General features: G+C 39.5%; 1 protein-coding gene across 1 annotated transcript; it reads right to left on the reverse strand.

The window, feature by feature from the left end:
- Window positions 1-613: 613 nt before the first annotated feature.
- LOC138162325 (interferon-gamma-inducible GTPase 10-like) lies at window positions 614-19229 on the reverse strand. The gene is made up of 2 exons (XM_069089380.1): window positions 19088-19229; window positions 614-4027 (listed from the first exon to the last, which is right to left on the reverse strand). Exon 2 carries the CDS (start codon window positions 3948-3950, stop codon window positions 2763-2765), a length of 1188 nt encoding a protein of 395 aa, XP_068945481.1. The 5' UTR covers window positions 3951-4027; window positions 19088-19229; the 3' UTR covers window positions 614-2762.
- Between the last annotated feature and the right edge of the window lie 8384 nt (window positions 19230-27613).

The raw sequence follows: 27613 nt of genomic DNA on the forward strand, positions 1-27613 counted from the left end.
GGCCTTAATTTCCGCATCTGTGTAATGATATGGTTATATTAGACACTCTTTAAGGTCACATACAGTTCAAAAACAATGTTGCAAATAACATTGGACATAATTCTGTTTTCACTCTGGTCCCAGGACTCAAGGGTCTTCACCACTAGAGAACTAAAAGTTAACCCTTGAGTTATTAAAATTAGTTAATATGTCCACTGTATTTATAGAATTCCACACTTGGAAGGGACCTCAATGGCCTTCTCACCTGACTCATATTGACCTTGGGGCACAAGATAACATCAAGGTATCAATGACTGGTTTTTATTCATGGTCACAAATGCCATAGCGTAACTGAATAACCCTAACCCTAACCCTTATTTACACCAGATGCAGCGTTTACCCAAACTTACTTTTCACACATTAAAAAAGTATTTTAATTAGTTTTACTGAACTTTGTTTCTTTTCCTTCTTTTAAGTTCTACATTACAAAGTATGGCTTTCAGGGAGGAGAAGTGGGAAGGGATACATTGGGAAATGTGTATCATATCAAAACAAAAGTTATCAATAAAAGTTATTATAACAGAAATTGTATGCCTTTGAAGGAACAAAGTAAGGACAATATCAAGGCAACAAGGCAAAGCAAAAAGTATTTTTATTGTGAATAGAGTACCAGCCCTGGAGTCAAGGAGGACCTGAGCTCAAATTTGGCCTCATACACTTAACACTTACTAGCCACGTGACCTTGGGCATGTCACTTAACACCAATTGCCCAATTGCCCTGCCTTAACCCCCTCTGAAAAGCAAAAAAAAAAAAAAAAGATTTTTTTTTATTTTTAGCATTTAAAAAATTTTTTTGAGTTTCAAATTCTCTCCCTCCCTCAAGCCCTTCCTTCATTCATTGAAAAGGCAAATAATATGAGATAAATTATGCATGTTAAATCACGGAAAACATTTCTATATTAGCCAAGTTGTAAGAAAAAAAAATAAACCCCAAAAATAAACCAAAAAAAAAAGATGCTTCAATTTGCACTCAGAGTTGATCTGTTCTCTCTGGAGGTAGAGAGCCTTTTCCATCATGCATCTAAAATTGTCTTGGATCATTGTCTTGATCAACGTAGTTAAATCTTCCACAGTTGATTTTGTCCCAATATCGCTGTTCCTGTGTACAGTGTTCTCCTGCTTCTGCTTACTGCACTCTGCATTAGTTTATATAATCTTTCCCAGGTTATTCTGAAACTACCTCCCTCATTTTTTTTTTAAATTTTTATTTATTTATTTATTTTTAGTTTTCAGCATTCACTTTTTTTTTTATTATTTTTTAAATTAATTTTTAGTTTACATCATTCATTTCAACAAGATTTTGAGTTACAAATTTTCTCCCCATTTTCCCCTACCCATCACCCCAAAACAGCAATCCCACTGAATATCCTCTCCCTCAATCTGTTCTCTCCCATATCTTCCCCCATTCCTCCTCTGACTTTCCAGTAGGGCATGGTGGATCTCTATGCCCCAGTGCCTATATATCTTATTTCCCAGTTACATGTAAAATAATAATAACATATATATTTTTTGAACATTTGATTTTAAACCTTTGAATTCCATATTCTTTCCCTACCTCCCTCGTCACCCACCCTTACTGGGAAGAGAAGCATTTCAATATAGCTTGTATATGTGTAGCTATGCAAATCAACATTCACTTTTATAAGATTCTGAGTTCTAAATTTTCTTCCCTCCTTCCACTATGCCCGCCCCAAGACAGAATCCAATCTGATATAGGCTATATACGTACAATTATATTAAATATATTTCCACATTAGTCATGTTGTGAAAGAAAGACCAGGACAAAAGGGAAAAGCTACAAGAAAGGAAAAAAAGAGAGAAAATAGTATGCTTCAACATGCATTGAGACCCCACAGTTCTTTCTTTGGATATGGATAGCATTTTTCCATCATAAGTCTTTCAGAATTGTCTTAAATCATTGCATTGCTGAGAAAATCTAAGTCTAACAAAGCTGGTCATAGCACAATGTTACTGTTTCTGTGTACAATGTTCTCTTGGTTCTGTTCACTTCACTCAGCAATCAGTTCATGCAAGTCTCCAGGTTTTTCTGAAATCGGCCTGCTCACCATTTCTTATGGAACAATAGTATTCCATTACATTCATATACCACAACTTGTTCAGTCATTCACCATTGATGGGCATCCCCTCAATTTCCAATTTCCAATTCTGCTGAATCAAAGGGTATGCACAGTTTTCTAGCCCATTGGGCATAATTCCAAATTGCCAAAGCATCAGTGTTCCAATTTCCCCACATCTTCTCCAACACTTACCATTTTCTTGTTTTGTCATCTTAGCCAATCTGACATGTGTGGTATGGTACCTCAGAGCTGTTTTCATTTTCAATTCTCCAATCAATAGTGCTTTAGAGCATTTTTTGTATGACTATAGATAGCTTTAATTTCTTCATCTGAAAATTGCCTGTTCATATCCTTTGACCATTTATCAATTGGGTTTCTCATCATTTTCTAGAACAACTATTTATTAAGTTCTTACTATGTATGAATAATCAACAAAATTATATAAGGGAAATGAAATATGAAAAGGACAGTTAGCAGCTTAATACATGATCAGGGTTTTTATTTTTTCCTCCCATGAGAATTCTAATCAAATTAGCATTAATCAGTATGGAGGGGAATTGGCCTGGTCAGCTCTACCAAAGGTCATTGCTCTAGGCCCACCTGCTCCTCTCTTTTCCTGGAAGGCCAATGTTTGTCCAGAATTCCTCAAACAGAAGAACATAGTTTGCTAAGGAGAATTTTAGCATCATTGGCCACTGTCTCAAGGCAGTACAATTGTGTATAGTAACTCTTTCTGAAGTAGAGAGGAGCAGCAAGTAGACCTCCATTCACTGAGCAGAATACCTCAGCAAACTTCAAGAATTTCTCACTGATGTTTTTATGCTTCTTAATTGTCAACAGATGTGGAGACTTGAGAAGGGCCTTTACCTCTTCCGAAGACTTTTTGAGTGTCTTGGAGATCTTACAGAGAGTTGCATCATCTACTCCAAATATTCTTTGATAATTAGTCAAATACTTCTCTAATAGGGCAATATCTTCTCCTTTAATGACACCCACAAAAGGCACAATGGCCCATGCGCCAGCCTTCAAGGCCTCCAACCAGATCCTTTGCTGAATAACAGCTTTCTTTTGGTCAATTATATTATTGGAAATATTGGGAAGGCACAGAAAAAAGACATGGCGTTTGTGCTCTGGAAGCTCTTTTGCAAAATCATCCTTCAGTTTGGGAAAGTCAAAGGATTCTAATTCAAAGCTGGAAATCAAATAGACTTGTGGCTCTTCAATCCCTATGTCCTGAAGATGTTGTAGGCAATTCTTTTTTATTTTCTGCAGAACATTCTCTTCCTTGAAGGTCTTGGGCTTGGACTTCTTTTCATTATACAAATCAATATCCACTTTGGTTCTAACAAAGTAAAACTTCTTCCCCATCCCTCTGATCTTCTGGGCAAGCTTCACATCATTGACTCGGAATCTTGATGAGGAAATGATAAGGAAGAAATCATAGCGACTGAAGCTCACTTGTTTTAGATAACTCTCTGGTTGGAAATTACGGGTTCCAATGCCTGGCAGGTCCCATAGTTTTACATTAGGAAACTCTGGGTGTTCATAAGAAGTCACGTTTGTGGTTGTCTCCACAACCCCAGTGCTAGCAGCATTCTCATCTTCGTGCCCCACTCCCCGGAAGGCATTGATGAAAGTGGACTTTCCTGCACCTGATTCCCCTGTCAGTGCAATGTTCAGGACGGCATTGTCTATGTCTTCAATCATCTTCCTGATTATAGACATTGTTTCTTCAAGTCTTCCCTGCTGCAGGGTTGATTTGATGGATTCAACTTTTTCTCGAGGCAGGAAACCTATCCCCCCAGTCTCTTCATTGTTACAATCATCCATCATATTTGAGGCCAAAATCTTTGGATTTTCTTCAGAAGGTAAAGAATAAGATGAATGGCTCCTGACTGGTCAGTGGAAATCTATGAAGAAAGGAAAGAATAAGAAAGGTGAAGAAGATAAGGTCACAAAAGTGACCTTTAAAATTAGCTGATACAAAAGCAACCAGACTCAGATGCCTTTCCCTCTGGAGTTTCCCTCAGTTCAGTGTGTACTTTGTGAATGCTCAATACATTTTGGTGGTGGTTTTCATTAGTTCTGGCAGAATGAGTTATGGAGGGAAGAAGAGTGGAAAGGGGAAACACTTCTAGCCTTATGGCTCCACACGTGTACTTGGTAACACATCCTGAAGTCAAGTACGTAAGCATTTCTTAAGAATTTCATAAAATGGGGTAGAATCAAGATGGCAGAATGTTAGAAGTAATGCAGTGATTTCCCCTCCACAAACTCCCCCAAATAGATATAGAAGATGCACCAACCTAAATCTTGATGCAGAAATTCAGAAGAAGTAAAAGTGAGTCATTTTTCCAGCCCACATTAGCATCGGGAGAACACATAGAGAGGTCTTCAGACACTGGGGATGTCAGGCCAAGGGCATACTAGGCAGAGCATTCCAGCACCCAGAGAGAGGCTGTGCATCAGAACAAGAGATCTCCTACTCATTCTGGGGCACCACCAGACCCATACTAGGGCACCAACAGGGACTCTGTAACCCACTACCTACTTACGAGTGACAACTGTGAATTGAGGAGGAGATCTGAACAGGGGAGTGGTTTCCCCAGGTGGAGAGGCCTTGGACTGCATACTGAGGAAATTCAGAAGTCAATAGGAGCAGCAACAGTGTGGATAAGACTCAAGGATTAGAGCTAGGTCTCAGTTCCAGTATTTAGCCCAGCTTACAGAGGAATAACCAAATTCCAGACCAAAGGGGAACCTACACTTCTGCAAATCTGAACCAACAGAACTTTCCAGCTGGCTGATGGGGGTGAGTCCAGCCCCAGTCTACTCTTGCTCAGATCCAAACTCAAGTCAGGAACTTGCAGAGCTTAGGCTGGGGGCAGCCTGCCCTAGATTAGACTACTTGTGTAGTATTGAAACCTTTCAGGTCCTCAAGCTGTTTCTGAGATTTTAGAATACCACAGCATTCAGTATCCAAAGAGAGCATCAAGAAAACCAGTCCAGATCTTCCTTCCAGAAGTGTGACAAAGCCCAGCCCATACATCAAGTCTGACGTCATGAAGAAGAAGAATGGGCAAGCAAATAAAGAATTCTGCCATGACAAGCTACTATGGTGGAGGGATGCTCAAGACACAAACCCAGAAGAAGAGAATGACTTCAAATGATGTATAAGCATTGCCTCTGAGAAAAACACAGCTTGGACTCTTGCTCAATTAGGATTGTTGGAAGAGATCAAACAAGAGTTTTTTTTAAAAGAATTTAAAATGTTGTTATAAATAGAATGATAGTGCTTAAGGGAAAAAGTGGAAAAGAAATGAGAGCTATGGAACAAAGGATTGGAAAGGGAATTAACAGCTTGGCACAAGAGATACAAAACCCTGCCCAAAGCAAAAAAAAATTCCCTGAAAATTAGAATGGACTGAACAGAAGCCACTTACTTCAGGAGGTAACAAGAAATGTTGAAGCAAAATCAAGGGTTAGGGTCAAGATGGTGCAGTAGAGATCCAAAAATTCCCTTCCAAACACCTTGATAGTAATGCCTCAAATCAAATTCTGGAGTAGCAGAATTAACAAAAGGTCAAAGGGAGACATTCTTCCAGCCCAAGACAACATAGGGCATCAGAGAAAGAGAGAGATCGGTGACATAGGGGAGAAAACTGGCCTAGAGCCCACTTGGATAAAAACAGCAGTGGTGGGACTAAGTGGTGATTACAGGAAAAGATGTGATGGAGGGAAATACACAATTAGTAATCATAACTATGAATGTGAATGTGCTAAACTAACCCATAAAATGGAAGTAGATAGCAAAGTGGTTTAAAAACTAGAATCCTATAATATATTGTTTCCAAAAAAACACACTTGAAGCGGAGAGATACACAAAAAGTAAAGGGAAGAGGCTGAAGCAGAATCTATTATGCTTCAGATGAAGTTAAAAAAAAAGTAGATAGAAGCAGGAAATTCTGTGAGCTCCCCCAGCAACCACCTCATATACCTATAAAATATGACTCTAAACAAATTTTAAAGCTACAGAACCCACAAAGTGACAGAGAGAAACAAATTTCACACTGAAGGCAGCCCAGCAGGCTCACAGAAAGGGTCTGTCACAGCCCGCTGGAAGTAGAGCACAGTTCCCACGAACTGCACAGTTTTGGGCTCAGGGTAGCTTAACCAGCGGCTTCCAGAGCAGACTTCAGTAGATTGAATCACTAGCAACTGTGGTGGTTTGCAAACTCCTCAACCCATAAATGCCAAAGAGCAAGTAAAAGGTCTGTTGGGAACTCTGTTACAAAGGAAGGGCAAAGCCCTGCCCCTGCCCCTGGGATGAGAGGTGGCAGGGTCACCATAGCTATAGCCACTGCCTGGCATGGCTGCCTATGGAGCTCCTGGCCTGCAGATTGTAGGGGGACCAAGCGACCAGTCTGAGGGTAATTGCTCTTGCTTTAATCTGCTTGGCTCTAGATCACTGTCTTAGGTGGAGGCTCTGCAGTGTATAGCCATTGGGCCAGAACTTGTGGGGGCTGCAGAGAGGGCACCCTCCTAATAGCTCCAGCAGCTGCAAAAACCCCAGTGATTTGGGACAAAGCTCTCTGCAATCTGGAAGCAGTTCTACTGTGGCAAAGAGCTCAAAAGTTAAGTAATTAACTGACAACATGAGCAAGCAGACGAAGCAAAGCAAGCAGAGTAATTAAACCTTAGATTCCTTTTTTGGGGACAAAGAGGATCAAAACATGGAATGAGAGGAAAACAATGAAGTCAGAACTCCTGCATCAAAAGCTTCCAAGAAAAATATGAATTGATTACAGGCCACGGAAGAGCTCAAGAAGGATTTTGAAAATCAAGAAAGAGAAGTGGAAGAAAAATTGGGAACAGAAATGAAAACGATGCAAGAAAATCATGAAAAGAGAGTCAACAACCTGACTGAAGAAAATAACACCTTAAAAATAGACTAACTTAAATGAAAAAAGAGGCTCAAAAAGCCAATGAGGAGAAGAATGCCTTAAAAAGCTGAATTTGTCAGATGGAAAAAGCTCACTGAAGAGATCATTTCTTCAGAATTAGCTTGGAGCAAATGGAAGCTATTGACTTTATGAGAAATCAAGATACTATTAAACAGATACAAACAAATGAAAAAGTAGAAGGCAATCTGGAACATTTCATTGGAAAAAACCACTGACCTGGAAAATAGATCCAGGAGAGATGATTTTAAAATTATTGGACTACATGAAAGCCATAATCAAAAACAGAACCTAGAAATCATCCTTCAAGAAATTCTCAAGGAAAATTGCCCTGATGTTTTAGAACCAGAGGGCAAAATAGAGGTTGAAAGAATCCACCCATCACCTCCTGAAAAAGATCCTAAGGGAATATTATAGCCAGGTTCTGGAGTTCCCAGATGAAGGAGAAAATATTACAAGCAGCCAGGAAGAAACAATTTGAATATTGTAGAAACACAATCAGGATAACACAGGATCTGGCAGTTTCTATGCTGAGGGATCAAAGGGTTTGGAATAAGATATTCTGGAGGTCAAAGGAGCTGGGATTAAAACCAAGAATCACCTACCCAGCAAAACTGAGTATCATGTTTCAGGGGGAAAATAGTCATTCAATGAAATAGAGAACTTTCAAGCATTTTTGATAAAAAAACAAGAGTTGAATAGAAAATTTGGCATTCAGATACAAGAAGCAAGAGAAGCATGAGAAGGTAAACAGGGAAAAGAAATCATAAGGAACTTATCAAAGTTGAACTATTTACATTCCTACATGGAAAAATGATAATTGTTAACTTATGAAACTTTTCTCAGTATGAGAATAGTTGAAGGGAATATAAATGTGTGTGTATATATGTGTATGTATGTATACATACATATATATGTCTATCTAGGATGGTATATGGGCATATGAATACATATGTGAGTGTTTGTATATATGTGTACAGATATACATAGACAGAGGGCACAGGACCAATTTAATAGGAAGGGATGATACTTAAAAGGTGAAATTAAGAGGTGAGAGAGGAATATAATGAGAGGAGATGGGGAGAGACAGAATGGGGTAAATTATCTCATATAGAAGAGGCAAGGGAAAACTGTTACAATGGAAGGGAAGAACAGGAAGGCAAAAGGGAGTCAACCTTATTCTCATTGAATTCAACTTAGGGAGGGAATGATATACACACTAAATAGAGTATCTCACCCTACAGGAGAGTAGGGGGGGAAGGGGATGAGAGGGGGATGATGAAAGGGAGGGCAGGCTGGGGGGGAGGAAAGTGGGAATCACCCACTTTTGAAAAGGGACAGTATCAAAGTAGAGAATAGAACAAGTGGGGGTGGGATAGGATGGAGGGAAATATAGTCAGTCTTTCACAATATATCCACTATGGAAATGTTTTGCATAGCTACACACGTACAACCTATATTGAATTGCTTATTTTCCCAGTAAGGGTGGGTAATGAGGGAGGAAGGGAAAGAATCTGGAATTCAAAGTTTTAAAATCAAATGTTTAAACACACACATATATTCATATATATGTATATATGTGTGTATATGAATATACATATACACATATATGTATATTCATATACATATATATTTAAATATATTATTATGTTACATGTAACTGGGAAATAAGATATAAAGGCACTGAGGCACAGAGATCCACCATGCCCTACTGGAAATTCAGAGGGGGAAGGAGGGAAGATATGGGAAAGAGCAGATTGGGGGAGGGGATATTCAGTGGGATCAGTGTTTTGGGGTGGTGGGTAGGGGGAAAGTGGGGAGAAAATTTGTACCTCAAAATCTTGTGGAAATGGATGATTTAAAATAAAAAATAAAAAAGAGAGAGAATAAAAATGGAAAAAAAAATTCTCAAGGAAAATTGCCCTGATATTCTAGAACCAGAGGGCAAAATAGAAATTGAAGGAATTCACCAGTTGCCTCTTGAAAAAGATCCCCAAAAGAAAACTCCTAGGAATATCACAACCGAATTCCACAGTTCCCAGGTCAAGGAGAAAATATTACAAGCTGTCAGGAAGAAACAACTTGAGTACTGTGAAAACACAATCAGTACAACACAAGATCTAGCAGCTTTTACATTAAGGGATCAAAGGGCTTGGAATATGATCTTCTGGAGGTCAAAGGAGCTAGGATTAAAACCAAGAATCACCTACCCCACAAAACTGAGTATAATGTTTCAGAGGAAAATATGGTTGTTCAATGAAATAGTGGACTCTCAAGAATTCTTGATGAAAAAACCAGAGTTGAATAGAAAATATGACATTCAATTAACAAGAAGCAAGAGGAGCATGAGAAGGTAAACAGGGAAAAGAAATCATAAGGAACTTATCAAAGTTGAACTATTTACATTCCTACATGGAGAAATGATATTTGTAACTCATAAGACTTTTCTCAGTATGAGGATAGTTGAAGAAAATATATATACATACATATATATACACACATATATATGTTTATGTAGTAAGGTATATGTGTGTATAAATACTTATGTTGAGTGTGTGTATATATGTATACATGTATACATAGACAGAGGGCACAGGATCAGTTGAATAGGAAGGTATTATATCTAAAAAATGAAATTAATAGGTGAGAGACTAATATAATGAGAGAAGAAGATAGGGAGAGATAGAATAGGGTAAATTATCTCATATAAAAGAGGCAAGAGAAAACTGCTACAATGGAGGGGGAAAACAGGAAGCCAAAAGGGAATGAGTCAACCTTACTCTCATTGAATTTAGCTTAAGGAGGGAATAACATACACACTAAATTGGATATTTTACGCTACAAAAAAGTAGGGGTATGATTGAAGGGAGGGCAGATTGAGGGAGAGGGCAGTTAGAAGCACACACTTTTGAAAAGGGACAGGGTCAAAATAGAAAATAGAAAAAGTAAGGGGCAGGATAGGATGGAGGGTAATATAGTCAGTCTTTCACAATATATCTACTATTGAAATGTTTTGGGTAACTACACATGTACAACCTATATGAATTGCTTATATTTCCAGTAGGGGTGGGTAACAAGGGAAGAAGGGAAAGAATCTGGAAATCAAAGTTGTAAAATCAAATGTTTAAAAACTTATTATTATTATTTTTACATCCTACTGGGAAATGAGGGGTACGTATGGGGGAGGATATAACAGAGAGCAGATTGTGGGAAAGGGTATTCAGTAGGACCGCTATTTTGGGGTGGTGGGTAGGGAAAAGATGGGGAGAAAATTTATAACTCAAAACCTTGTGGAAATGAATGTTGAAAACTAGAAATAAACAAAAATAAAAAAGATTTGTATGAAAATAAAAAAATTTTAAAGTAGGCATAGTGATCATGATCTTAGACAAAGCAAAAGCAAAAATAGACCTGATTAAAAAGGGTAAGCAGGGAAGCTACATCTTGTTAAAGGAACCATAGACAATGAAGTAATATCAATACTATACATATATGCACCAAATGGCTTAGCATCCAAATCCCTAAAGGAAACATCAAATGAATTACAGGAGGAAATAGATAGTAAAACCCTACCAGGTAGGGGCTCAACTTTTCCCTCTCAGAACTAGATAAATTTAACCAAAAAAATGAAAGAAAAAAAAGAAGTTAAGGAGATGAAAAGAATTTTAGAAAAGTTAGATATGATAGACCTCTGGAGAAAAATGAATGGGAATAGAAAGGAATGTACTTCTTTTTCAGTGGTACATGGCCCTGACACAAAAATTGGCCATGTATTAGGACATAAAAACCTCACAACCAAAAGCAGGAAAGTGGAAATATTAAATGCATCCTTTTCAAATTATAATTCAATAAAATTGCATTTAATAAAGAGCCATGCAAACAAGAATATCAAGGAAATGAATGGGAAAAAATGTGAAAGAAGGTAGCCTAGCAATATCAGATCTCAAGCTGTATTTCAAAGCAGTAATCATCAAAACAATGTGGTACTGTCTAAAAAATAAAGTGGTAGATCAGTGGAATAGATTAGGTATCCAAGGTGCATTATTAGCAAATGACCATAGCAATCTAGGGTTTGAAAAGCCCAAAGATTCAAGTTTGGGGAACAAAACTCACTATTTAACAAAAGTTACTAGGAAAACTGGAAAGCAGCTTGGCAGAGACTAGGCATAAACGAGCATCTCACACCATATACCAACAAAAGGTCAAAATGGATAAATGATTTAGATGGAAAGGGTGATATCTTAAGCAAATTAGGGGAGCATGGAATATTTTTACCTTTCAGATCTATGGATAAAGAAAGAATTTATCACCAAATGAGAAATAGAGAGCAGTTCAGGGTGTAAAATAAATATTTTGATTACATTAAATTATAACGGTTTTGCACAAACAAAACCAATGCAGTCAAAATTAGAAGGAAAGCCAAAAAGTATATGTATATATATATATATATGTTTATTTGCAACAAGTTGCTCTGATAAAGTTCTCATTGATCAAATATATAGGGAACTGAGTTAAATTTATAACAATAAGAGCTATTTCCCAGTTGATAAAAGGTCAAAGGATATGAACAGGGAGTTTTCAGATGAAGAAATTAAAGCTATCAATAGTCACATGGAAAAATGCTCTAAATCACTATTGATCAGACAAATGCAAACTAAAACATCTCTAAGGTACCACCCAATACCTATCAGACTAGCTAACAGAACAAAACAAAAGAAAATTATAAATGCTGGGGGAATGTAGAAAAATTGGGACACTAATATGCTGTTGGAGTTATGAGCTCATTCAGTCATTCTGGAGAACAAGTTGAAAGTACTTGCATTGTGCATATCTTTGATCCAGCAATGCCACTACAAAATCTGTATCCCAAAGAGATCAAAGAAAATGTAAAAGGACTTAATTGTATAAAAAGATTTGTAGTAGCTCTGTTTTGTGATGGCAAAGAATTGGAATTGAGAGGATGCTCATCAATTGACTGAATAAGTTGTGGTATATGATTGTGATGGAATACTATTGTGCCATAAGAAATGATGAGCAAGACACTCTCAGAAAAACAAGGAAAGTCATGCAAAGTAAAGTGAGCAGAATCAGGAGAATAGTATATAGAGTGACAGCAATATTGTGAGGATTATCAACTGTGAAAGACTTAGCTACTCAGATCGAGAAAATGATCCAAGACAATTCCAAAAGAACCATGATGAAAAAATGCTAGTCACTTCCATAGAGAGAACTGATGAAATCTGAATTCAGAGTGAAGCATACATTTAAAAGACCTTCCTTTCATTTTTATTGTTTTATTTTGTGTTTCTTTTGCATCATGGCTAATATGGAAATAGGGTTTGCATGACCTCACATGTATAATTGAAATCAATTTTTTTACCTTCTCAAGGAGGGGGGAATGGCAAGAGGCAACAAAAAAATTTGGAACTCAAAAATTTTTTTAATGTTTTAAAAAATTTACATGTAATTGGGAAATATTTAATGAAATAGACAAAAATAATTTATTTTTAAAAACAAAGTAGGGGCAGGTAGGTGGTACAGTGAATAGAGAACTAACCCTGGAGTCAGGAGGACCTGAGTTCAAATCTAGCCTCAGACACTTGATACTTAACTAGCTGTGTGACATTGGACAAGTCACTTAACCCCAAATGCCTTGTTTTTCCCCCTAAAAAAAGTCAAATGGCTTAAAAGAAACAAAAATAGAAGAAAGTGTAAGGCTCTTCATGGTAAAAACAGCTGCCCTGGAAAACAGATCAAGGAGAAAAAAAATTAAGAATCATTGGACTTTCTAAAAAACATTATCAAAAAAAGTCTTTCTAAAAAACATGACCAAAAAAAAATCAGACATCCTATTTCAAGAAATTTTAAAAAGAAAACTACCCAGAGTTCTTAGAGCCAGCAGGCAAAGAATACATTGGTCACCTTCTGAAGGAAACCCCAAAATGAAAACTTCCAGGAACATCATAGCCAAAATCCAGAGCTTCCAAGTCAAACAAAAAATATTGCAAGCAGTCAAGGAGCTCTAGTCAGGAATTTCACATGATTTAGCAGCCACAATTATAAAGGAGTGAAGAACTTGGAATATGACATTCCAAAAGGCAAAGAATATGGGCTTACAGCCAAGAATAACCTATCCAGAGAAACTGAGTATAATGTTATAGGGCAAACTGGACCTTTAATGAAACAGAAGACTTCCAAGCTCTTGAAAAAGCCCATGGTTAAAGAGAAATGTAGGAGTTCAAAAGCAGGAGTAAAGAAAAATATAAAAAGGCAAACTGAAAGAATAACAATAAAGGATTAAACAAAGATAAACTACTTGCATTCAAATATGGGGAGATAATATATGTCCCCCCTCTGAACCCTGTCATCATCAGGGGTCACAGAGGGACTCCAATTAGGCAAGGTCTCAGAGTGGTTCTGATGTGTGTCAATGATCCCAAGAATGGAAAGAGAAGGGAACATTACTAGAGTGGCCAGCAAAGGAAGGTCAGGGCAAATTATCTCAAAAGTAGACATCAATGTGAACAAGGAGGAGGGTAGAGAGGGAGCATTTGACACTCGAACCTCACTCTCATGTAAACTGGTTCAAAGAAGGAGGAACACACACATAGAAATGGCTACAGGAATATATTTGACTCAACAGGTAAATAGGAGGGAAAAGGGAGAAGCAAGAAGGGGAATTAATAGGTTAAGGGAGAGAGTAGTCCTAAGCTCAATTAGGGTGGGGAGGTAGGAGGATGAGAAAGCAGATTTAAACTGATTAAAACAAAATAAATACATTTTTTAAAAATAAGAATATTGTAAGGAAAAACAACTTTGAAAGACTTTAAAAGTATACTAAAAATGATTCCAGACTATGCATGATGAAACATGCTACCCACCTCCTGTGAATAGATAAAGGATTCAGAATATATAGGTGTGTGTGTATATACATATATGTGTATGCTATATATACACATACATACATGTGTACAAATATGATATATAGTTTTATATACAAATTCACATAGGTATATATACACACATATGTATGCACACATATAGTAGAATTTGTGTGTATATATATACAAGTATGTGTATGTATGTATATGCACATACATATATACATAGATGTACACACATATATTGATACTATATAATTATGGATGTGGCCCATGCAGGACTTCTTTTTGCCTTATGGGGCAAAACCCTTGTAACAAGGGGCTGGTTTTCTTGCTTAATGGAAGTGGCAGGGAAGGTGGGAAGGAGAGAAGGCAATTTACTTTTGAAAAAAAAATTCAATTCAATAAATAAAATTTAAACTTAATAAAAATAAAGTTAAAAAAGTCAAATCCAAGTTGTGGAAGAATTTGAAGAAGGACAAAACTCTTAGAGAAGATTGTGCCAAACTTACCAAGCGAGAGACACTGAAAAATAGAAAAAGATTGAAAATAAAAAGAGGAAGTCTGCTGAAACATTTTCAAGAGTGCAGAGATCACTAGAGAAGGATTTGTTTTGAAAATGCCTGGTTGACTTTCTTGTATACTTTGTGTAAAAGTGGTATGAAATGGAGATACATGGTTATAAATACTCTTTTTTGTTCCGTTTTGTATGTGGAAATGCTCATTCTAGGGTGCTTAAGTTCAGATTTTTATAAGAAGCAAAGCTATACTAAGCAGAGAAAGAGATAAGAACAGAGATAGAGGGGGGAAAGGATGCTGTAGAGAACATTAGAACATGGGGCAAAGTCCCTCTGGGACTCTGAGTGGTCCTGTCCCTTTCTTTCTTACCCTTTTGCTTCCTCTTTCCCCCTTTTCTTTCTTCTTATTCTTTCTCTTTGTTTGTGATGAAAAACCTCATCCAAAATTTAATCAAGAACACAGAGATCATAGAAGCAGGAAAACTCTATATGCCCCTTCCATAACCACCTCAAATACCTATAAAAATAATTCTAAACAAATTTTAGGGCTACAGAACTCAAAAAGTGACAGAGAAAAACAAACCTCCCACTGAAGACAGCCCAGCAATCCAGCAGGAAGGGTCTATCACAGCATGCTGGAAGCCCCCAGCCCCCTGTAAGTCCGAGGGATTAGCCCCAGGGTGACCCAACCAGCTGTGGCTAGAGGGACATCGAGAGAGTGGATCACCAGCAGCTGTGGCAGTTTCCAGAATTATGAACTCATAAAGGCCAAAGACAAAGTGAGAGGTCACTGGATTTTGGGGGTCCAGGAGTGCAATCTGGCCTCCGCTCCCCCCCCCCCCCAGAGGGAGAAGCAGCTGAGGTATGGCCTCTGCATATCTGCTTCAGAGCTGCTGGCCTGCGGATTGTAGGGGGACCAAGCAACCAGTATGAGGGCTAATTGTTCTTGATTTAATCTGCCTGGATCTGGATTGCTATCTAGGGTGGAGGTCCTGAGGTGTGTGACCAGTGTGCCAGAGCCAGTGGAGGCTTCTGAGAGGGCACCCAACTAATAGTTTTGGCAGCTGAGAAAACCCCAGTGATTTGGGACAAAGCTCTCCTCTCTGGAAGCAGAGTTCTACTGTGGCAAAAAGCTCAAAAGTCAAATAATTGTGTGGCAACATGAGCAAGCAGAAGAAGCAAAGCAAACACAGCAATCTGACTTTGGATTCCTTTTTGGGGGACAAAAAGGATCAAAGAATGGAATAGGAGGAAGACAATGAAGTCAGAATTCCTGCACCAAAAGCTTCCAAGAAAAATATGAACTGGTTACTGGCCATAGGGAAGCTTAAGGATTTTGAAAACCAAATAAGAGAAGTGGAGGAAAAATTGGGAAGAGAAATGAGAACAATGCAAGAAAATCATGAAAAGAGAGTCAACAACCTGACTGAAGAAAATAACACCTTAAAAAATAGACTGACTCAAATGGCAAAAGAGGCTCAAAAAGCCAATGAGGAGAAGAAGGCCTTAAAAAGCTGAATTTGACAGATGGAAAAAGAATATCAAAAGCTCACTGAAGAGAATCATTCCTTCAGAATTAGATTGGAGCAAATGGAAGCTAGCGACTTTATGAGAAATCAAGATATTATTAAACAGATACAAACAAATGAAAAAAATAGAAGGCAATGTGAAATATCTCACTGGGAAAACCACTGACCTGGAAAATAGATCCAGGAGAGATAATTTTAAAATTATTGGACTACCTGAAAGCCATGATCAAAAAGAGAACCTAGAAATCATCCTTCCAGAGGTTGAAAGAATCCACTGATCACCTCCTGAAAAAAGATCCCAAAAAGAAAACTCCTAGGAATATTATAGCCAGGTTCCGGAATTCTCAGATCAAGGAGAAAATATTACAAGTTGCCAAGAAGAAACAATTTGAATATTGTAGAAACACCATCAGGATAACACAGGATCTGGCAGCTTCTACATTGAGAGATTGAAGGGCTTGGAATATGATATTCCAGAGGTCAAAGGAGCTGGGATTAAAACCAAGAATCACCTACCCAGCAAAACTGAGTATCATGTTTTGGGGAAAAATATAGTCATTCAATGAAATAGAGAACTTTATAGCATTCTTGATGAAAAAACAAGAGTTGAACAGAAAATTTGACATTCAGATACAAGAAGCAAGAGAAGCATGAAAAGGTAAACAGGGAAAAGAAATCATAAGGAACTTAGCAAAGTTGAACTATTAACATTCCTACATGGAAAAATGATCATTGTAACTTATGAAACTTTTTTCAGTATGAGAATAGTTGTAGGGAATAGAAATGTATATATATATATATATGTATATATATATATATAGGAAGGTATATGTGTGTACGGATACATATGTGAGTGTGTATATATATGTGTACAGGTATACACAGACATAAAGCACAGGATCAATTGAATAGGAAGGGATGATACTTAAAAGGTGAAATTAGGAGGTGAGAGAGGAATATAATGAGAGGAGATGGGGAGAGACAGAATGGGGTTAATTATCTCATATAGAAGAGGCAAGGGAAAATGGTCACAATGGAGGGGAAGAGCAGGAAGGCAAAAGGGAATGAGTCAACCTTACTCTCATTGAATTTGGCTTAGGGAGGGAATGACATACAAACTAAATAGGTTATCTCACATTATAGGAGAGTAGAGGGGAAAGGGATGAGATGGGGAATGATGGAAGGGAGGGCAGGTTGGGGGGAAGGAAATAGGAAACACACACTTTTGAAAAGGGACACAGTCAATTTAGAGACTAGAAGTGGGGGTCGGGATAGGATGGAGGGGTCTTTCACAATATACCCACCACGGAAATGTTTTGCATAGCTACACATGTACAACCTATGTTGAATTGCTTATCTTCCCAGTAAGGGTGGGTGACGAGGGAGGAAGGGAAAGAATCTGGAATTCAGGTTTTAAAATCAAATGTTTAAAAAATATATTATTACTATTATTTTTACATGCAACTGGGAAATGAGATATACAGGCACTGGGGCATAGAGATCCATCTTGCCCTACTGGAAAGTCGGAGGGGGGATGGAGAGGATATAGGAGAGAGCAGATTGGGGGAGGGGGCATACAGTGGGATCACTGTTTTGGGGTGGTGGGTAGGGGAAAGACAGGAAGAAAATTTGTATCTCAAAATCTTGTGAAAACTAATGTTGTAAACTAAAAAGAAACATAAAATTTAATTAAAAAAAAAAGAACACAGAGATCTCTTAGGATAAGAACAGGAATTTATTCTTTTCCCTGGGTGAAGAGGGCGGTTTTCCCCATGACTGATCATGAGGAAGAGGCACCTTACAAAAGGCAGAACAAGAATTTATACCCTAATGTATTCAAACCCCTTCCCCCACTATCCCTTCTTCCATTGGCTGAGAGGTGGGCTCAAGTCTCAGCACGAAAATCTTCCCCAGTGGTAAACAACAGAGGAGCCAGCCACTATGGCTTACCAGGGGAGGAGTGAGCTCGGGCTGTCCCCCACCCTGCACAGGCCTGGAGGAGGGGCCCGCAGAGGCTGGACATCTGAGAGCCTCTGGAAAGGGCTTGCTGCTGATTAACCGCAGAAGAAGAGGTGGGGGGAGGGAGAGAGAAGTTCTGAGAAGTTTTCACTTCCCCCCAGACAGCTTATTAATTCATATATCAAACAACAAGATGACCCCCTGATGCGTCTTCCACTTCTCAACCTACCATCTGTTCCAAAGTGTATTTAGAGAACGACAAAGCAAAGTGATCTGTGTCTTCCATACAGGAAGATTGGTAGAATGTAAGGGGTAGGGGTGGGGGACTTCAAGGTTGGAATATCTGGGGACATCTGGCAATGGAATTTGAGATGGAGCGTAAGGGATGGATGGGAAATCAGCCCATGAAGTGGGGAGGAGGTTGGTTGGAGGAGGGGAGCAGGTATTGAAAACTGTGAGGGAAGACAGGGGTGAGAAGCACCTTTAGGGGAGGAGGAGGAGGGTGAGAGAATGGCTCTGTTAGGCTGGACTACAAATATGTCCATATTAGGCATAGACACGGTTGAACAGCAGCCAAGCTACTGCATAAGTTTAAAGGGAGGAAGCAGTTCTTTAGAATTCTTACCCCTAAAACCTGCGTCTTTGAAGCCCTGCTGAATTTCACCTCATATCCTGGCATTCCCCCAAAGTGCCCACCTCCAACTAAGGTTACATTTTTATTTACATAAGATTACCAGACTGTCTCCATTTCCATAGAGACTAGAAAATGAGTTGTAAAGCATTCTCTCTGCCTGCCAATTCTGGTACCATCTGGACATGCCTGGTACCAGAAGGATCCAGATAAAAGTCTCCCGGCTGCCAGGGAAGTCTGTGGAGAGTTTGCTCACTTCGAATATTTGCTGTTCTTTAAATCCTGATGAATCCCTGATGTCTCAATGTGATCCATCCTGGCGATTAGCCCAGAACTGTGCCACCTAGGGTACCCTTGCTCAGTATTAGGACCTTTTACAGAGGGGTTTGGAAGGGGTGTCAGGTACCTTAACTGTATTCTGTCACCCCTTGAACCCACCAAATCCTAAGGAAAAATCAATTGCGTCAGTGAGAAACCAGTTCCAGACTTACCTCTGGGGCTAGCAGGCAAATACTGTGGCCTCCCTCTGACTCCCAGACACCTCTCTTCGGTGCTCTCTTCAAAGGCAGGGACAGACACTGAAAGGGTGACTTTAGGACTTACATCTAGTTCGGTTCCCACACTGATACAGTGTGTTTTTTTTTTCTTGCAATGGTCCAAAGACATGAAGCTTTCAGTTTCATTTTCCCAGAAAAGCCAACATTTCCAAGAAGAGATATTATGAAGGGGGGCTAAGGAAAGGGTTTTGAGGTCACTGACCAATTATTCAATCAGCCAGCAGGAATTCTATATCTCCTCTCTGATTCAAAGTGTTTTAAATGTCTTTATTAAGCACTTACTGTATGAAAGGCACTGTGCTTTGTTAGAAGGGCAAGGGTCCCTAATGTCAGTGGGTTTTGAGATGTGTAGAAGAGATAAGAAACACAAGCAACTCTCCTGAGCCCCAGGAGTTGCAGACAAAGTGCTGGGAAATGTGGGGGGGTCACTTGTAGCTGGGATCAGGGGAGGCTGCACGGAAGAAGCTCCTTAGCTGGGTCTTGATGGTGACAAAGATTCCACTGGTCAGAGGCTAGAGAAAGGGAGGGAGGTGGACAAGGGCAAGACCCTCAGTCAACTAGTGTCTAAGGTAGGATTTGAATTCAGATCTTCCTGACTTCAAGTCCAGCATTATGTCCACTGCAACCCTTCCTAGCCACACATTAAGCTAAAATAGTAAGGAGAGGAGGTCCTTTCTGGTGGGATTGAATCCTTGTATACCTTCCCAAATATCTTAGGGTTTGAGTGGCTCATTGGCTCATGAAAGGGCTATAATAGAGTATGAATTTGCCACCAGTATGAGGATTTTCCCTTGGCTTTTTCCTGTTGGTTCATTTGCATAGATCTGCAAGAAAACCTTGGAGTTCATTTGCTTTGTTTTGCTTTTTGGAGGGGGGAGGGATGGGCAATTGGGATTCAGTGACTTGCCCTAGGTAGGTCACATGGCTGGTAAGTGTTAAGTGTCTGAGTCTGGATTTGAATTCTGGTCCTCCTGACTCCAGGGGCGGTGCTCTATTCACTGCACCACCTAGTGGCCCAAAACCTTGGAGTTTGAAAAAACAAACTGTGGAGTTCTGAACCTTTGAGATGTTTGGTGGCAGTTGTACAAATAATCTTTACCTGGTTATCATCTATCTGGCAGAAGTACTGGAGGGTTACTAGTGATTAGTATGGGGTGACTGGTAGAGGGAACTCAAGTTGGGACCTAGAAGAGTTATCAAAGCCAAATCACTATTCTCCCACCCCTGATCTGGGGGAATAGAAATCCTCAGAGCCCCTGAGGGAGCAGAACTGGGGAGGCTACCGCTAAGCCACGGAAGTGGGCCCTAGCTCATATCCCAGGCTTCACGATGAAGTGAAAGTTGAAAATTTCCCCAGGAAGGGTATTTTGCACTGAATTAAAGGAGCCCTATTATGGACTCCTGTATGAGTCTACTCCTGATGCTGAAGCTCATGATCCCCCATTGGTGTGCTTCCCATTAATAATCAATCAGTAGAATTAATCAGTCCTTGGAAAAGGCATTTTATTCCCCTTGGATGGGGAAAAAAACAATTACAAACTGAAGTGGACTCTTCCACAAACATGCGCTATATCCATGGAGGAAGTGGGCACAAACTGGAAAGGAAATGGTATCAAGGCACAGATGGAAAGAGAGCATGTGGCCAAAGGAGCTCACAAGTCCTGCTCCAGGGCCTCGACACCCTTCACTTCTCCATAAAGTCCGGGCCATGATGTACTTTCTGCTTTTGGAGAGTCTTTGTGAAGTTCTCTGACCAGCATGGCACTTGTGCTAGCTAGGCAGGTCACTAATGCTGCCTGGGCTCACTCCTCACAAAGTTCAGTGTTATTTCTGGACAGGTCAATCAATTGGACTCCCTGGGCTTGATCCCCAATGGACAGCTGTTCATTTCCACTTTCTGCAACTTCAACCAGTAATGCTGTCTTGTCTTATTCTTTGACGAAATGACCTGATGTTTCTAGGACTTGTTATTTGATCCACCTATTCTTTGACTGAATTATTTAGTTTCCATTTAAATCACATGATAAATAAATTAAAGGAGCATGGAAGGAGATATTTTTCATAACAATGGATAGGGGAAGAATTCTTGATTATGGATCATCACAGGACATTAAATGGGAAATTTTGATTACATAAAAATTTTAAGTTTCTGCACAAGCAAAATCAATGCAGGTAAAAGTAAAATGCAATCAGTAAATTGGGGAAAAGCTTTGTAGCAATTTTCTCTCATAAAGGTCTGATGTTCTGGAAAAAAAACAATTAAAAGCTAATTCTAGTATATAAAATAAAATCTCAAATGAATAAATGGTTATAGAACATTAAAAGGAAGTTTTCAAGGGAAGAAATACAAGATATCAACAGCCCTGTGAAAAAATGCTACAAATCACTATTAAAGAAATTTAAAATAAACACTGGATATTCTTATCACAAACATCTGATGAGTAAAGATGACAAAAACAGAAAATTACAATTGGTGGAGAAGCTGGGGTAGGGGGCAAGGCACAATTATACACTGATGGTGGAGGTATAAATTAGTCCAATCATCATGGAAAGAATTTTTTTTATGATACCCACAAAGTCATGAAAGAATGTACATCACTCTTTGATGCAGAAATGCTATTTCTATACATTAACTCCAAAGGAGATCAAAGAAAGAGGGAAAGAACAAAAACATGGGTAGTAGCATTTTTTTTGTAGTGGCAAAGAATTGTATACTAAAGAGTGTCATCTAGGGAGTGGCTAAAGAAATTATAGAGTTTTTAGCATAATGGCATATGATCATGCTGAAAGAAATGTCAAAAGTGAAACCGGGAAGATTTGGATTAACAGATGCAGAATGAAGTGAACAGAAACAGAATTTGCACATTTGCACATTTAGTATTACATTGTAAAGAAAAACAACTAAGATTGCTGATCAATTTAGTGACCAACCATGATTCCAGAGAACTAGTGATAAAGGTTGCTTTCCATCTCCTGACAAAAAGATGGTGGGATCCAGGCACAGAATGAGCAATACACTTTCAGACATGGCCAAATTATGGATATGTTTTGCTTTATTATACTTATTTGTTACAAGAGAGGTTGTATTTTTTTTTAACAGGGAAGGACTGAGACCAAGAAAGGGGATGCCGTTCAGTTGTTTCAGCCATGTCTGACTCTTCATGACTCATCTTGGGATTTTCTTGGCAAGAGGCAGGAGTGATTTGCCATTTCCTTCTCCAGCTTATTTTTTGGATGAGGAAACTGAGGCACACAGGGTAAAGTGATTTTCCCAGGGTTACACAGCTATTAAGAATCTAAGGATAGATTTGAACTCAGGAAGATGAGTCTTCCTGACTCCACGTACAGCACTCTGTGCATTATGGCACTCCCTGACTTCCCATAAGAGGAGGTCTAGCTGTAGTGATGAAAAAAAGAAGAAAAAAGGATAACTGAAGAATTTTTTCTAACATGAAGAGTATAGTAAAGTAGGAAATTCACAGGGACACAAAGGAAAGTAGGGAAACTTTCAAACAAACATGCTGGATTTATTATAAATTATTTAAAAAAAACAAGCTGAAGGCAGAGGAACACTGTGGTTTCATATAATATCCTCTTTTTCTTTTCTTTTTTTATATATGGATATGGTCATGTCTGTTGGTATATACCAAATTCAGAATAACAAAAAATAAAAATTATTTTTCAAAAGGCTAGACATACTGAGTCATGCCAGACAAATATTATTTCCTTTTTTGGCAGGGTTACCAAAGGAGCAGATCAGGGAAATGCTTCAGATCTAATTTAACAAGACTTTAGCAAATAATTTGCTCAATCATTTAAGATAATTCTGGAGAAAGTGGATTTGGAGCTGGCTGGATGGTCAGATAGACTCAAAGAGTGATATTAATGGTTCTGTGTCAACATAGCAGGCCCAGGGACCTGAGCAATTCCTGTTTTCCACAAGGGGCGCAGGTGGATGGACCAACCTTCTGGAAAATGGTGACCTTTTTCTTCAGCATGGTTTTCTCTTCTCCTCTTTTTGCCTGTTGTCCCCAAGCTTGCTGTCTCTGACTCACAGCCTCCCAGAATCCCTCAAGTTCCATCCATGTTAATCTCAAAGACTGTCCCTTCCCTCCTTGGATCACCCCAATTCTCCTCCAGTGACTGCCGTGTACAGGGACGTAGCAATGACCACAACTAGAAGATTCTTGACTCCCACATGACCCAGAGGTGCCTCTATTATCTACTAAGGTGACTGAGGCAGGGCCTGGGAGCCCACAGTGACTCCAGAGTGACAGCCCCAATACACCCCCGACAGAGCTGTGCTGGGGCCAACTCAGACTCACTTAAGAGATGATGGCTGACCCCTTGACTGAAGGCATTTACACTCAGAGAAGAGGCAATGGCAGGGATGGGAGCATGGATTTGTTGGCTGTCTAGACTTAATGAAGTATAAATGATGCAGAATAGACTTCAAAGTGTATGTGTATGTGTGTATGTATTGTGTGTGTTGTGTGTGCATGTGTATGCGTGTGTTACATTATATGTGTGTGCATACGTGTATTGTGTGCACGTGTATGTATTGTATGTGTATACGTGTGCATGTGTGTGTATTGCATGTGTGTACACATACATTTTTTCCTCAGAGAGACGGTTATTAACCACCAGCCAGCTTCCCCCTGTGCTGCTCTGCAGACATTGCTTCAGTTCCTTGGGAGGGCAGCACCACGCTGAGGCAAGGCCATTCCTGCCGCGCTGGAGGCACCAGCACAGTTTTTGTGGCATGTGAAGGTTCCCAAAGTGCTCTACGTCTATCATCCCCTTGGAGCCTCACAACACGCCCGCCACCACGGCTTTGCGTGGGAGCCACAAATCCAATGAACGACTCTGGCAGGGGAATGATTTTAAGGTAAGCTTGGCATCTTCCTGTCTGCCCAAACAAGGGCAGGGTTTACTTGCAGCCTAGACCCAACTTCAAACTCCTATCAGTAAATACTTGAGGTCTCAACCAAACCTAATTAGAGAGGGGGGAGAACTGGGGGGGGGAAGAGAGACAGAGACAGAGAGACAGAGAGAAATATGGAGACAGAGAGAGACAGAGACAGAGCTATCAGATACAGAGACAAAGACAGACACAGAGAGACAGACAAAAAAAAGACAGAGACAGTGAAAGAGAGAACAGAAACAAAGAGAGGCAGAGAAAGAGTGACAGAGGAGAAACAGACACAGAGACACAAAGAGAGACACAGAAAGCTAGATCCAGAGAAAGACACACACACACACACACCACACACACACACACACACACAGAAACATACAGAGAGACAGAAATAGGGAAACAGAAACCCAGAGACAGAGACACCCGGAGCAGGCTCTCTCCTGGCTGCCCAAGTCCAGCTTCCTGCTCCATACCAGCATGCCCAGCATTGCCACCAGAAGGTGGAGGCTGAAGCCAGGTCATGCAAGTTCCTCAAGTTGCCAAAGACTTGAAGCAGCTTTGCCTGCAGAAAGTACAGCACAATCTGTTCTCTTGCTGACTGGGGAGTCTTTTTGATATCCCCCCCCCAAGTCTGTTCATCTCTGTAGCAAGATATAACTTAAGCTACTTTAACAGTTTTCCTAATAGTCTTCACATATGAGTCTGCAGTGTGATGTGATGTTCTGTGATGTGAACTGAGACTTTTCCTGTTTTTGACCTTTATATTCCTTTGTAGATTTTATTTTTAAAAATTAAATATAAAAGTACACATATTTATATACATGTATATGTATGTGTATAAAAAGTAGGATATTTTGGGGGGCAGAGCCAAGATGGCAGAGTAGAAACAGGACTTCCTTGTGGTTCCAACTTCCACCTCCTTCAATACATATAAAAAATGATCCTAAACAAACTTTAGAGCTACAGAACCCAAAAAGTGACAGAGAGAAACAAATCACCTGCTGAAGGCAGCCTGGCAGGCCACCAGGAAGGGGCCATCACATGAAGCTGGTGGCTGAGCCCAGGCCCGTGTAAGCCTTGTGGTTTTGGCCCCGGGGTGGCCCTGACCAGCAGCATCCTGAGCAGACTTCAGGAGAGTGGATCACCAGCAGCTGTGGCCATTTCCAGACTTCTCAACCCATAAATGCCAAAGACAAAGTAAAAGGTTAGTGTGGAACTCTTTTGGAACAGGGGGGATAGAAGAGCGCAGTCTGGCCCCTGCCCCTGGGGGGAGAAGCAGTGGAGGCATGAGACATTGTGCAGCCACTGCCATATGGATGCCTTAGCAGCTCCTGGCCTGAAGAGACCATTCAGAGGGTAATCTCTCTTGCTTTAATCTGCTTGGATCTGGATCACTGTCTTGGGTGTGTGGCCAGGTGCCACAGCCTGTGGGGGCTGCAGAGAGGGCACCCTCCTAATTGCTCCGGCAGCTGTGAAAACCCCAGCAATTTGGGACAAAGCTCTCTCCATTCTGGAAGTAGAGTTCTACTGTGGCAAAGAGCTCAAAAGTCAAATAATTGACTGGCAACACGACCAAGCAGAGGAAACACAATCCTATCATAGATTCCTTTTTCAGGGACAAAAGGATCAAAGCATGGAACAGGAGGAAGACAATGAAGTTGGAACTCCTGCATCAAAAGCTCCCAAGAAAAATATGAACTGGTTACTGGCCATGGAGGAGCTCAAGAAGGATTTTGAAAACTAAGTTAGAGAAGTGGAGGAAAAATTGGAAAGAGAAATGAGAATGATGCAAGAAAATCATAAAAAGTGAGTCAACAGCCTGACTGAAGAAAATAACACCTTTAAAATGGACTAACTCAAATGGAAAAAGAGGCCCAAAAAGCCAATGAGGAGAAGAATGCCTTAAAAAACCAAATTGCCCAGATGGAAAAGGAATTTCAAAAACTCGTTGAAGAGAATAATTCCTTCAAAATTAGACTGGAGCAAATGGAAGCTAATGACTTTATGAGAAATCAAGATGCTGTTAAACAGATCCAAACAAATGAAAAAAAAAATAGAAGGCAATGTGAAATATCTCATTGGAAAAAACCACTGACCTGGAAAATAGATCCAGGAGAAATCATTTAAAAATTATTGGACTACCTGAAAGCCATGATCAAAAAAAGAGCCTAAACATCATCTTTCAAGAAATTATCCAGCAAAATTACCCTGATATTCTAGAACCAGAGGGCAAAATAGAAATTGAAAGAATTCACTGATCACCTCTTGAAAAAGATCCCCAAAAGAAAACTGCTAGGAATATTATAGACAAATTCCAGAGTTTCCATGTCAATGAGAAAATACTGCAAGCAGTCAGGAAGAAACAACTTGAGTATTGTGGAAAAACACTCAGGATAACACAAGATCTAGAAGCTTCTACACTAAGGGATCACAGGGCTTGGAATATGATATTCTAGAGGTCAAAGGAGCTAGGATTAAAACCAAGAATCACCTACCCAGAAAAACTGAGTATCATGTTTCAGGGGAAAATATGGTCATTCAATGAAACAGAGGACTTTCAAGTATTCTTGATGAAAAAACCTGAGCTGAAGAGAAAATTTGACTTTCAAATACAAGAAGCAAGAGAAGCATGAGAAGGTAAACAGGGAAAAGAAATCATAAGGAACTTATCAAAGTTGAACTATTTACCTTCCTACATGGAAAAATGATCATTGTAACTCATAAGACTTTTCTCAGTAAGAGGACAGTTGAAGGGAATATGTGTGTGTGTGTACATATATATGTATGTATAGGAGAGTTCAGATGTGTATAAATATTTTTGTGGGGGTGTGCATATGTTTGTACATGTATACATAGACAGAGGGCACAGGATCACTTGAAGAGAAAGGGATGATATCTAAAAAAATAAAATTAAGAGGTGAGGGAGAAATATATTGGGTTAAGGAGAAAGGGAGAGATAGATTAGTATAAATTATCTTATATAAAAGAGGCGAGAGAAAACTTACAGTGGAGGGGAAGAGCAGGAAGGTAAAAGGGAATGGGGCAACCTTATTCTCATTAATTTGGCTTAAGGAGGGAATAACATACACACTCAATTGGGTATTTTACCCTCCAGGAAAATAGGGGAAAAGGAGATAAAAGGGGTATGATAGAAGGGAGGGCAGATTGGGGGAGAAGGTAGTTAGAAGCAAACATTTTTGAAAATTGTTTTCACTTTTTACACTTGACAGGGTCAAAGTAGAAAATAGAATAGGTGGGGGCTGAGACAGGATGGAGGAAAATACAGTCATTCTTTCACAATGTATCTACTATGGAAATGTTTTGGGCAACTCACATGTATAACCTATATTGAATTGCTTATCTTCCCAGCGGGGGTGAGAAGAAGGAAAAAAATCTGGAACTCAAAGTTTTAAAAACAAATGTGTACAAAAAAAATTGTTTATTACATGCAACTGGGAAATAAGATACACAGGCACCAGGATATAGAAATCCATCTTGCCTTAATAGAAAGTTAGGGGGGCATGGGGAAGGATATGACAGAG

The sequence above is a fragment of the Petaurus breviceps genome, unplaced genomic scaffold (assembly GCF_028583685.1).
Source record: "Petaurus breviceps papuanus isolate PSGF00001 unplaced genomic scaffold, PetGlider_PUasm1.0 186, whole genome shotgun sequence".
Taxonomy (NCBI): Eukaryota; Metazoa; Chordata; class Mammalia; order Diprotodontia; family Petauridae; genus Petaurus; species Petaurus breviceps.